Source organism: Leucopleurus acutus (assembly GCF_964270905.1).
Source record: "Leucopleurus acutus genome assembly, chromosome: 1".
Lineage (NCBI taxonomy): Eukaryota > Metazoa > Chordata > Mammalia > Artiodactyla > Delphinidae > Leucopleurus > Leucopleurus acutus.
In genome coordinates, this window is record NC_139142.1 from 198,687,268 (window position 1) to 198,700,114 (window position 12,847).

The 12,847-nt window shown below is 38.7% G+C and overlaps 1 protein-coding gene across 1 annotated transcript in view; it reads right to left on the minus strand.

Annotated features, from left to right (window-relative positions):
- Window positions 1-12,847, minus strand: part of CUBN (cubilin) — a 262,964-nt gene that overhangs the window by 206,959 nt on the left and 43,158 nt on the right. The window contains exons 18-22 of the mRNA XM_082845199.1: window positions 10,959-11,103; window positions 10,553-10,731; window positions 7,138-7,303; window positions 6,571-6,787; window positions 3,468-3,598 (exon numbers count right to left, since the gene is read on the minus strand). Of these exons, the coding sequence (XP_082701325.1) occupies window positions 3,468-3,598; window positions 6,571-6,787; window positions 7,138-7,303; window positions 10,553-10,731; window positions 10,959-11,103 (838 nt within the window). The remainder of the gene's footprint in view (window positions 1-3,467; window positions 3,599-6,570; window positions 6,788-7,137; window positions 7,304-10,552; window positions 10,732-10,958; window positions 11,104-12,847) is intronic.

Genomic DNA, 12,847 nt, shown 5'->3' on the forward strand with positions numbered 1-12,847 from the left:
TCAATCATGCACATACACAGATAATGCAAAGAGGTTTCATGGAGTAACACCAAACCCTTCATGATAAGTTCTGATATTTTCTAGTCTATTCTTTTCTATTCTATTCCATACTTTTCGCAAATGTAGGTAGCAATCTGATAAGATAATATCATGACCCCCTGAGGAGTCATGAATGCTTCAACGTTTGAAAAACAGTAGACTAGAGGTTATACAGGTTTTCTTCTAATGTTAAAGTAGAAAGCGTGTCAGGTACGTTTCTCTATTCTTTCTTATCCTTTTAAAGTCCCCTCTTGGTAGGAGTATACTGACGTATATGCAGTAGATGTTGATAGAAAATAAAATTACAGTTTAAATTAAAGTTAACTAATCAAGTATATTGTCTCTGAATTCAAATATTTTGTACGTTAAATGAGCAAACATTTAAACCCGGGTTCATAAATCAGTTACTAAGAAATTCTTAAGGGGTTCTAGCCGCCAGCATTTTCTAGTTAGGTCTTTGTCTCTATTGCCCCAGGCACATCTGGATGAAAGCAGAAACGCTGATGCGGGAGGGAGCCAAGCAAGGAGCAGAAGTCAATCTCTTTCCTCCCACACACATATTTAGGGGCTAACATCACAGCCCCATGGGACAACTACAGATGGAAAAGTAACTGGATTCAAGTCAGGAAATTTAACCTTTACCAGATGAAGGCAGGAAACAGCAGAGAAACTCACACCTGTGGTGCCAATGGACTAAAAGCCAACAACCCAGGACTGTCATTAGTGCCTAAAGATAACTTTTGCTAAAGCAGTAAGATAGGATGAGGGCCAGTGACTGAGCGTCCGTTGACACTTTTCCCTAACACTGCAGAAAATGTCAAAAATAAGATGACAGCTGAACAGAAAGCATCCCACCACCCCCCTCTTTCCAGGTGGGCAGCGAACTCAGACTCGGGCTGCCCGCCTGGCTGTGACCAGCCCGACCTGCACATCAGTCTCCTGAGCCGTCCTCCCCTGAGCAGTCCTTCAGGGGCGCCCTCAGCAGTTCATGAGAGCCCATCCCTCGTGTCCTCCTCTATGGGAAACTGAGACGGGCTCCTAAATGATAAGATGAGGGTGCCTTACGGCCTCCCGGATCCAGTGATTAGACTGCTGTTTAGAATATCTGACTGTGGTAGTCAGGCTGATGAAATCATCCAGCAAAGGGCAGGCGCACAGAGACCAGCCAGGCTCAGCCAAGGGGTGGAAAGCAAACGCTTCCCTGTCTGTGATTTCAGCCCTGTCTGGACCAAACACGGCCAGAGTAGCGATGACCTCACGGGGAGGCGGATTGCAGAGGCTTTAGGGTTTGCCACCTCAGGATGCCCTTCTCTCTCATCACCTGTCTTTTCTTTGTCAGTTTTCTTTTCTGTCCCGCTTGCTTCTTTCCTTTCTCAGAACTTACTTTTATTTTACCTGTATCTTATCTTTCTGAATTAAAATTTATCATCCTCCCTGCCAGATTACTCCTATTGCACTAGATACTGCTTTACAAAACAGCGTGGTTTTAGCGAGGCTGTGTGAGTCATTGCAGAGATACTGCATATTGTTACGAAGATTTCCATAATATTTTAGGAGGTCCCACCTGTATGGTTTGTTACCTGAGTTACAGCTAGTTTATTCATGCAGCAAATTAAACTTGTGTTCATAGTTGATTAAAGGCAGAAGACATCCCAAAGATCATCAGATCCAATCCCTTAATTTTACAGATGAGAAAACTATGGCCCAGACAGTTCAAGTGACTTGCTCCAAATCCTAATCTAATATTCAGCTGTGGTTTGGGCCAAAAATATGAGGCATATAAAACCACAAAAGTATGGAAAATTGTGTGCAACTAGAATTTGTTGAGAAGCCGGTTTTGGTCATTGGATGTGAAAAATCTGAATGAAGTCCAGTAAACATGTCAATCACATAACATAACCAACTGTAACTGCTGGGGATTCAATTTCCCAGGTGCTGGAGCTGGATAATGAACTGTCTCGAGAGTGGAGCCCACAGGAGAGAAAGGTGTATGATTTTCTCACACTCAGGATCCTGGAGAAATCTAAAGCCACGCTTCCAAAACAGAACTTGAACTATTACGGAGAACAGCCTGAAATGAACAATAGTGGCCAGCTGCTCTGAGAGGAAATAAGTGAGAAATTGGTGGAAACTCCAAGGGGAAGATTAATTTACCTTTTTTTTTTTTTAAGGGAGTGCGGGCTTTAAAAGATGAGAGGCTGGGGAGTTCTGGATGCAGGACGGTGTCAGAGGGAGCACATCTGGTACAGGGAAATGCTCTCAGTACTTTCTTAAGCTTCCGAGAATTACATGTTTCTGGGACAATCAAAGGTGTGAAATGCTTGGGAAGCTCAGTCACACACCCCCACCCCCTGTATGTCTACACTGCATAGTATTTTGGTCCATGAACTATCTTTCTAAATATTATGCAAAAGGAAAACCCAGACTCCCTAAAAAGGTACACATCCCAGGTGGGAACAGGAGCCTAAGAAAACATGGCACCCTCCTAAATCCCATAGGTTCTGGGGCTGGGAGCACCTCTGGTTTATGCATGAGCTCAAAGACCCTGCTGGCAAAGGTGTTTGTTTCTCACACTGCATTTGCAAAGAGCAGAGTAATGATGAGAATTAAGTAATAGGAAAAATACACTAAAAGGAAAGAAGCTGAAAAGATTCAATTTCATTAAGTCAACTTTAGAAATGCACATTTTGACAAAAAATCTTTCATTTTCTGCCATAGAATTACATGTAGTAGTTTCTTATTCTGTTGTCCTTTTTCTAAGTTCTTTTCTTTTTTTATTTTTTATTGGAGTAAAATAAAATTGCTTTACAATGTTGTGTTAGTTTCTGCTGTACAATGAAGTGAATCAGCTGTATGTATACCTATATCCCCTCCCTCCTGGACCTCCCTCCCCCCCTTTCCCCCATCTAGGTCATCACAGAGCACCGAGCTGAGCTCCCTGTGCGCTACAGCAGGTTCCCACCAGCTAGCTATTCTACACGCGGTAGTGTATTTATGTCAAACCTAATCTCCCAATTCGTCCCACCCCCCCCTTCTCTAATTTCTTAAAATAAGTGTTTGGTCTCTTTTGTAACACTTAATTTTGACAGAATTTTAAACTCACAGAAAAGTTGTAAGAAAAAGCTCCCAAATTCCTTTTACTCAGATTTACTACATACGTATATTTTGCTCCCATCGCTTTATTATTCCTAAGAACATAAACATTCTCTTACAAAATCAGAGTACAATTACCAAAATTAGAAAATTTAACATTGATAAAATACTCTTACCTTTTCATTACTCTATATTTAATATGGAAGGCACTTAAGTCACTACACTTTATTCTAAAAGCACCTTGCATTATGTCACAGATTTTGGCATGGAGTATTCTCACAGTACTACCCTTTAATGCAGTAAGTGAAACCAAGCATACAATGCTATTTTATTACCTGCTGATGCATCAATTGCTTCATAGTTTACTAAAAAGCCTTCATAAGCAAGGTCAGAGTCAGCCACAAATGTAAGCATTAATGAGTTGTCACTACTGGTAAGAGAGGGTGGGATGGATTTTCCACAATATCTATTTGAAACCAAGAAAGAACACAGGTTGAAAAACTTTCAGTATGCTTGAAATGATGTACCCCAAATTAGGACATATAAAAAAAAATAACAACAATAATATCCCCTATTAACCTTAAAAAACAAGTACATTTCAAGCACAAACCATTTACAAAGTTGCTAAAGATCATCCAATTCATGATTACTTCCTTTAGATGGTTTTATGTATGTGCTTAGCTGTGTGACTTGTAACAGTTCAATGAAATTAGAAACTACGAGCTATAGGAGTCACCATACCACACATTACTGAACTTATTCACAGAAATGTAATCAACACACTAATGCAACAAAGGAAAACCATGTATTATAAACTCAGAGAGCACAGACTCTAGAGTCAGGTCTATCTCTTAGAGGCGTTATGACTTTGGGCAGAGGACTCAACATCTATGCCTCAGTTTTCCCATCTGTAAGATGGGGGTGATGACACCACCTACTTCATAGAGTTGTTTTGAGAACTGTATGAGTTAATACACTGTACATAAAGAACTTAGAACAGTGCCTGGAATAGTAAGCCTTATACAGGTGGAATCTACTGTCTTTACCCAGCTGGCCTATGCAGAGGTAAGAGTTTGTTTACTAAACCATGTCAAGTTTTTGTTGAAGAAAACAATTTTACTCAGAAAAACTCTTGTAGTAAAGCTAAAAGACATTATGTCGTGAGCTTTTATCTAGAGAAACATTTATAAGAAGGAGTGGCTAGGAAACAGAAATCTCAATTCAGAGAACACTTGGTAAAATACCTTAATGGAATGACAGGGGGAAAAAAATAGAAACCAAAATAAGACAAAGTATTAAATATGGGACATAGATGAGTTAATTTCTGTAAAAGAAAAAGGAAAAGAAAAGGTGTATAATACCATTTCAGTGTTAAAAATGACAATATCTTGATCAAAACAAAGGTAGATGAATTAATTAATATTCTAAATGTCTCTCTATATGCCCATGTCTGCCAAATTTGGACTAGATCATTGTAGTTTATGTCATTCAGCAAAAATTATGTATTTTTCAGTGATTACAAGTCAAGTATAAAAAAGAAATAGAAAAAAAGAAGGAATTTTAAAAACTTAAAGATTAAGACAAGAAAGATCAAAAATTGAAGAGGGAGAATAAAACTGGGGGAAAAAATAAGTTCAAGGAAATAATGGATAAAGAAAAATGTTTAAAAAATGGATGAGGGGGCTTCCCTGGTGGCGCAGTGGTTGAGAGTCCGCCTGCCGATGCAGGGGACACGGGTTCGTGCCCCGGTCCGGGAAGATCCCACATGCCGCGGAGCGGCTGGGCCCGTGAGCCATGGCCGCTGAGCCTGCACGTCTGGAGCCTGTGCTCCGCAACGGGAGAAGCCACAACAGTGAGAGGCCCACGTACCGCAAAAAAAAAAAAAAGGATGAGGAAGGCTTCCCTGGTGGCGCACTGGTTGAGAGCCCGCCCGCCGATGCAGGGGACACGGGTTCGTGCCCCGGTCCGGGAAGATCCCACATGCCGCGGAGCGGCTGGGCCCGTGAGCCATGGCCGCTGAGCCTGCGCGTCCGGAGCCTGTGCTCCACAGCGGGAGAGGCCACAGCAGTGAGAGGCCCACATACCGCAAAAACAAACAAACAAAACAACAACAACAACGAAAAATGGATGAGGAAAAAGAAAATGAAATACAAAAAGAAGGGGAAAAAGGAATCAGGAGATATCTATTTCCAACAAAGAGGTAATAACAGGGGCTGGAATTACATAATGTTGTATCTGAAACAACTGAAAATCTGGACAAAAATAGATAGAACAATGGCTCTCAAGACACTGGCTATCAAGCAGTGAAGGACAATGACTCTTCAGAGACAGGAGACAAGTGAGTTTAAAAGCAAAACTGGAAATGATCAAACTGTTTCAAAGTAACTTAACTGCATCCCAAAACAAAGCCCAAGAATACAGTAGTGTCCAGTGCACAAACACAAAATTGAAAATGTGTGTCATCCTATCAAATATTACCAAGCATGAAAAGAAGGAGGAAAGTATGACCCATAATGAGAAGAAAAACTGATCAATCTAAACGTAGCAAGAAATGACACGGAGGACTGAATTAGCAGACAAAGACATAAAAATAGTTATAACTGTATCCCACCAATTTAAGAAGCTATAGGCAAAAAATTAATGTGTAAAGTAGAGATGTGGAAGATATAAAAGATGGCCCCAGATGAATTTCCAGAAGTGAAAACTACCATGTCTGAGATGAAAAGATGCATTTGGTAGCATGAATAGCAGACAGACACTGTAGGAAAGAAGGTTAGTGCACTTGAAGACAGAGTAACAGAAACTTTCCAAAATGAAATGCAGGGAACAAAGACACAAAATCAAAGGAAGAGAATATCAGTGAGCTCCGGGGCAACGTCGAACGGCCTAAGACACACGCAACCAGAGTCCCCAGGGGAGGGGGCAGAAACAGCGTTTCAAGAACGAATGGCCCAAAATGTTTCATATTTCATAAAACTGTGACGCCCCAGGTCAAAGGAGCTCAACAAAATATTAGCCTGACTGAGAAAACTCAGACGAAAAATGAGCACATACAGAATGATGCCACTTTTATATAATTCCAGAATATGCAAACTAAGTTACAGTGATAGAAAGCAGTTTCATGGTTTCCTGGGGCTGGGGATGAGGAACAAAGTGAGGAATTGTAATGGGCAGGAAGAAGGTGTGAGGGTAAAGGATATGTGCACTGTCTTGATTTTGGTGATGCCTTCGTGGGTATATCCACATGCCGAAAGGTAATCACTAATGGCCAAGGCTGCAGAGTAGTGAGTAGCGATGTAGAAATGGGCACTGAGAAGTGTGTTGATCTCACCTGGTTTTTATAACACAACATGATGGACTTTAAATCCATCACTGAAGCAGGAGTGCAAGAAAGCAGGAAGTTTTTGTGTTAAAAATCGAAAAACAAAATCATCTCACCTCCCAAGAGATGTCCGAGAACCAGTGTCATAAACTTCTAGATAGTCCTTTGTGCAATTGTAATGAAACTCCAGATGAAATTCCCTGAATCTCAGATGAATCAGGTGACCAGGCTGGACTATTACGTGCCAGGTACAGTTGACACCATGGGGGTAGATATTTGGATGGCCAGGACTTTGAATGCTTCCTGTTGACTCTGTAAGAACTTTTCCACATGCTGTTGAAATAAAAATAATAATAATTATCAGAACAAGTAACCAACAAATAAATAATTTCAAATAAAATAATCTGATCATAATCCCTTAAAAGGTCAAAAAGAAAAAGGTTCCTTCTATGTCACGGAAGATAACCTAGTTTTTCTCTTATTAATAGACATCAATTAATTACTGACATGTGCTGATTAGGAAATATATATATTTTCTTTGCCTTTGCGTGTACTGTAAAATGTTTACAGTGTAGATGACTACACATCTGTAGTGTAGATTAAATTTCTATAATAATTTATTTCCATTGTTCACTTATTCTGATACAAGCCCAAGAGGCAAAGTAGGGGAATCAATCTCTTACCCAAAGCCGCAGTACTAAATTTAGCCATGAAACCATAATTTTCAGCAGAAGAACTTTTCATGAATATGACGTGAAGAAAATTGTACACGGATGTTATAAACGAAGGTATGTCTGTGCCACAATACTTTTTATTTTCAGGAGAACCCAAAATGGAACTGCTACCAATCTAAGTAAAAAAGATATGTTCAAATTTATTTTGTTAGATATTTATTTTGGAAAACTGCTTCAAAAATAATTTTTTCTAAAATGTTTATTAGTATAGTAAAAATCAATTTTAGAATATTTTAGCCTCCCGGAAAGAAACTCTATGCCCCTTAGCAGCCGCTCTCCATCCCCCTCAAACCCCAGCCCCAGGATGCCACTAATTTACTTTCTATTTCCGTAAGATTGCCTCTTCTGGACATTTCAAATAAATGAAATCATACAATATGTGGCCTTTTGTAACTAGCTACTTTCACTGAGCATAATGTTTTCAAAGTTCATCCATTTTGTATCATGTGTCATTACTTCATTTCTTTTTAATGCCATATAATAGTCCACTGTATGGATATATCACATTTTATTAATACACATCAATTGATGGACGTTTAGGTTGTTTTTACATTTTGGCTACTATGAATAACGACTGAAGTCATTCAGGTACAAATTTTTGTGTGGATGTGTATTTTCGTTTCCCTTCGGTGTATACCTAGAAGTGGAATTGCTGGATCAAATGATAACTCTGCGTTTAACTTTTTCAGGAACTACCAATTGTTTTCCAAAGCAGCTGTACCATTTAAATGCTCACCAGCAGTGTGTAAGTGTAAAAGGGCTCCAATTCCAACACTTGTTATTATCTGACTTCTTGATGATAGTATCCTAGCGGGTGTGAAGCAGTATCTCATTGTGGTTCGATTTGTATTTCCCTGATGATTAGTGATGTTGAGCATCTTTTTCATGTGTTTACTGACTATTTGTATATCTTCTTTAAAGAAATATATATTCATATTCTTTGCCCATTTAAAAAATTAGATTATTTGTTTTTAATTTCGATGAAGTCCAATTTTTCTTTTGTTGCTTTTTTTTGTGTCAGATCTAAGAAGGCTTTGCCTAACCCAAGGTCACAGATATTTACTCCTATGTTTTCTTCAGGAGTTTCATAGTTTTAGCTACGAAATCTAGGTCTGTGGTCCATTCTGAGTTAATTTTTGTGTATAGTATAAGGAAGGAGTCCAGTTCCATGATTTTGTACGTGCACATTCAGCACCACTTGAAAAAACTACTTTTTCCCATTGAATTGTCTTGGCACCCTTTTCAAAAATCAATTGGTCATAAAGGTATGAATTTATTTCTGGATTTTCTATTCTGTTCCATTGCTCCATATTTTTATCCTCACCTGAATAACACACTGTCTTGATTATTATAGTTTTGTTCTAAGTTTTAAAATCATAAGTGTGACTCCACCAGTGTTGTTCTTTTTCAACAATGCTTCTGGTTATTCTGGTTCCCTTGCATTTCCAATCGAAGTTTACAATCAGCTTGTGAATTTCTGCAAAAGTGCCCACTGGGATTTTGGTAGAGATTGAATTAAATCTTTAGATAAATTTAAGGAGTACTGCCATCTTAACATTATTATGTCTTCTAATCTATTAACATGAGATGTCTTTCTATTTAATTAGATCTTCAATTTCCTTCAATGACATCTTGTAGTTTTCAGAGTACAAATTTTACATGTCTTTTTAAAGCTATATTCCTCAATATTTATTCTTTTTTGCTATTGTAAATGGAATTGTTTCCTTGATTTCATTTTCGAATTGTTCATTGCTAGTATATAAAAAAGAAGTGACTTTCATATTTTGATCTTATATCCCACAACCTGCTGAATTTGTTTATTAGTTCTAATAGTTTAAGTGTGTGTGTGTTTGTGTATAGATTCCTTATGATTTTTTATATACAACATCATGTTATCTGTGAATTGAGATAATTGTATTCCTTCCTTTTCATTCTGGATGCATTTTGTTTCCTTTCCTTGCTTAATTGTCCTAACTACAATTTCTAGGTTTTTGTTTGTTTGTTTGTTTTTTTCTTGTAGCAGAAAGGCATTTATTTATTCATTCAACAAATGGGGCTTGAGCTCCTTCTATTTGCCGGGCTCCTCCTCCTCCCCTCAAAAACAAAAACAATCTCGCTTCCAAGACTCAGGTCATCTCATCGATTCGAAACCTTTGCAGCAGATATTGATACTCCAGTACTGACCTTTAAAATTTTATCCTCACAAATTCAATCTCATGAATCTATTAACTATCATGGTTCCAGCTGAAAAAGCCCACTTTTCTTTTTTTAACGTTGCCTTCTCGCTTTATGATGTGATAACCTCATAAAAGGACTTTGTGTGTTTAGATCACACACTCAAATATCCCCAAACTTGTTTCCCCCGCCCCTGTCCCCGTCCTCCCATCTCTGCTGGCTTCCTCACTGCCCATTTTGGCCCTTCGGGAGGGACTCTGCCTGTGCGAGCTCGTGGACATCTCTACCCTCGTGGGTCTTTTAAAAAAAACACCCAAAACCTGCCAACAATGCATATCCTCACACGTTTTTCCACTCTTCGCTTTCTTTCACTTAGTGTCTCCTGGGGTTGGGTCCACATCAGCGTAGGAACCGTCCTGCGGTTTCTAGCAACGGCAGGTTACTCCTCTGAAAGGAGGGACTAACTCATGTCACCTGGTTATTCCTGGTTTCGTGGTAAAGACAAGAAGGTCAGCCTTCGTGTCCAGGTGAGGCAGCTGAGGGCACCGGCGGCCCTCCCTAAACGGCCGAGAGGGAACCCCTAACGTGGCCGCGGGGCACTGTCAGCCCAGAGCCGAGTCCGGGAAGGGCCGGGACACCCCGAGGCCGCCCCACTGCTCCGCTCCAGTATAATGTTGAATACAAGTGGTGAGAACAGACATCTTTGTCTTTTTACTGACCATAGAGGCAAAGCATTTAGTGTTTCATCACTAAATATGATGTTAGCTGTGGGTGTTTTTTTAACAGATGCCCTTTATCAGATTAAGGAAGTTCCCTTCTATTCTTGGTTTGTTGAGTGTTTTTATCATGAAAAGGTATGGAACTTCATCAAGTGCTTTTCTTTTTTCTTTTTTTTTCTTGCATCTATTGAGGTAATTATGTGGGTGTTTTTGTGTTTTTTTCCTTTATTTTATTTTACACTGACTGATTTTTGGACAGATACCAACCTTGCATTCCTGGGATAAATCCCATTTGGTCATGGTACATAATCCTCGTTATATGCTGCTGGATTCAGTTAGCTAGAATTTTGTTGAGAATTTTGCACCTATAAACTACTTTTGTTTCATGTAACTGATTTGAGGAAAACGTGACATAATATTTTTAATAATATCCAATCAAGTGCAAATATTCCAAAGTGTTTTACTCTCACCTCAATATAATCTGTGTCACAGTGGGCAGAACTTCCCGTGTCAAAGGCAGTGAAGTTGAGAAGAACCACTTGGCTTTGGGGTTGGTGGATGGTCCACCTGCAGATCCTTTCTCCTGGATACACATTAGGATAAAAGGGCGAGCGGATGACCCCTTCTCCAGTTAATTCACCTCCACACGCTGTAAGTATGAAAAAGACAGTAGTGTTTGTCCAGAGATAAATGACTGTTGCCCTCAATTTTACTGCAAAGCTTCACTCCGCAGAAGGACATAATGGAATGTAACACTACTATTAGAATTTTCCCCTTACCACTGGAGGACATAAAATTACTCAATTATTTCAAGAAATGAAAATGTTATAATCAGGCAAATGAGACATTTAAAAATTAAGGCATGAGTTTTCTTACCGACTTGATAAACAGCACTGAAACTAGCTCTTACAACAGAAGCGTCTATTTTAAGCCTGATCCAGATACTATTAGTAATGGATTTAATGTGAGAGAGGGTTTCACTGCCACAGACTTTTCCAAGTAAGGTTTGATCATCTCGAACCTAAACAGAAGAAGAAAATTGATCTGTAATCCTAATCAAGAATCCTAATCAATAAAGAAAAGGAAAGAAAGAAAAGAAGCACAAATACAAAAAATTAAAAATGACAAACATGATACAAATACACAGATACTGAAACACTTGTTTAATATGATAATTCTATGTACAGCACTATGTTAATAGTTGAATATTTGAATGTTTGAAATGGTTATTTCCAGAAAAATATAAATTACTAAAATTATCTCAAGGAGAAGAAAAATAAAATCTGAATAGGCAATAAGCCATGGATAAAATTGAATATAATACAAACAATTAGTTCCCCCCAAAAAAACTCCTAGAAGATGCTCTACCTGGTAAGTTATATTAAACTTCTAAGGAAAAGATAATTCCCATATATAATTTGTTCTAAGGAACCCTCAAACATGGAACAATTCCCAAATAATTTGTCTCAGAACCATCTCACCAAATCCCAACATAGATAATACAAAGGAAAACTATGGGTAGATCTCACCTATTAATATAGATATAAAAATCCTAAACACAGTTCTAGAAAAATGAATTCTCTCCATTGTTAGGCTTATATATCAAATAAAACATGAGGTTAAGAGTAATGCAAGGATTGTTTCAAATTATATATATATATATTTTTTAACATCTTTATTGAAGTATAATTGCTTTACAGTGGTGTGTTAGTTTCTGCTGTATAACAAAGTGAATCAGCTATACATCTACATATATCCCCATATCTCCTCCCTCTTGCATCTCCCTCCCACCCTCCCTATCCCACCCCTCTAGGTGGTCACAAAGCACCGAGCTGATTTCCCTGTGCTATGTGGCTGCTTCCCACTAGCTATCTATTTTACATTTGGTAGTGTATATATGTCCATGCCACCCTCTCACTTCGTCCCAGCTTACCCTTCCCCGTCCCTGTGTCCTCAAGTCCATTCTCTACATCTGCGTCTTTATTCCTGTCCTGCCCCTAGGTTCTTCATAACCACTTTTTTTCTTTAGATTCCATATATATGTGTTAGCATACAGTATTTGTTTTTCCCTTTCTGACTTACTTTACTCTGTATGACAGACTATAGGTCCATCCACCTCACTACAAATAACCCTCAAATTATAAATTAAGCTCACTAATAGATCCAATAAGCTAAACTATTTATCTCTATAGATGTCAAAAAGTTTGTTAGCATTCCTATTATTAGAAACAAAACTCTTAGAAAGTCAGGAGCAAAAGAAAATTTCCTTCATATTATAAAGACCACCTATTTTAAACCAATAGTCAGTATCTTATAGTGTGGTGGCCATGAGCATGGTCTACAGTCATGTCACCTGGATTCAATTCCCACCTCTGTCACTTACAAAGCTCCACACTTAGTAACCTTGGACAAGTCACTAAATCTAAGCCAAGCTCAAGCAGTTGGAGCGAACAGGTGAAACAAACGTGTGAATTCCTTAGCGAATGCCTAGTGCTAGAAAAGGTGGACTGAAGAATAGCTATCGTTATTCTTGACCTTTCTGAAGTTCCTCACTCAAATCAGGAATTCTTCCATGGATGTTCATACTACCTTTGTTCTACAGAATTCTTTTGGAAGAGCTAGCCATCCACCTACTAATCCATTCCCTCGACTAACATCTTCAAGGCATCAACAAACACCAGGGCCTGTACTGGCGATATTGCTGTGAAAGACAGTCACCGCTCACAGGAACTCCCAAGAAGCAAGCACTTTTTTTTCAAAAGCGT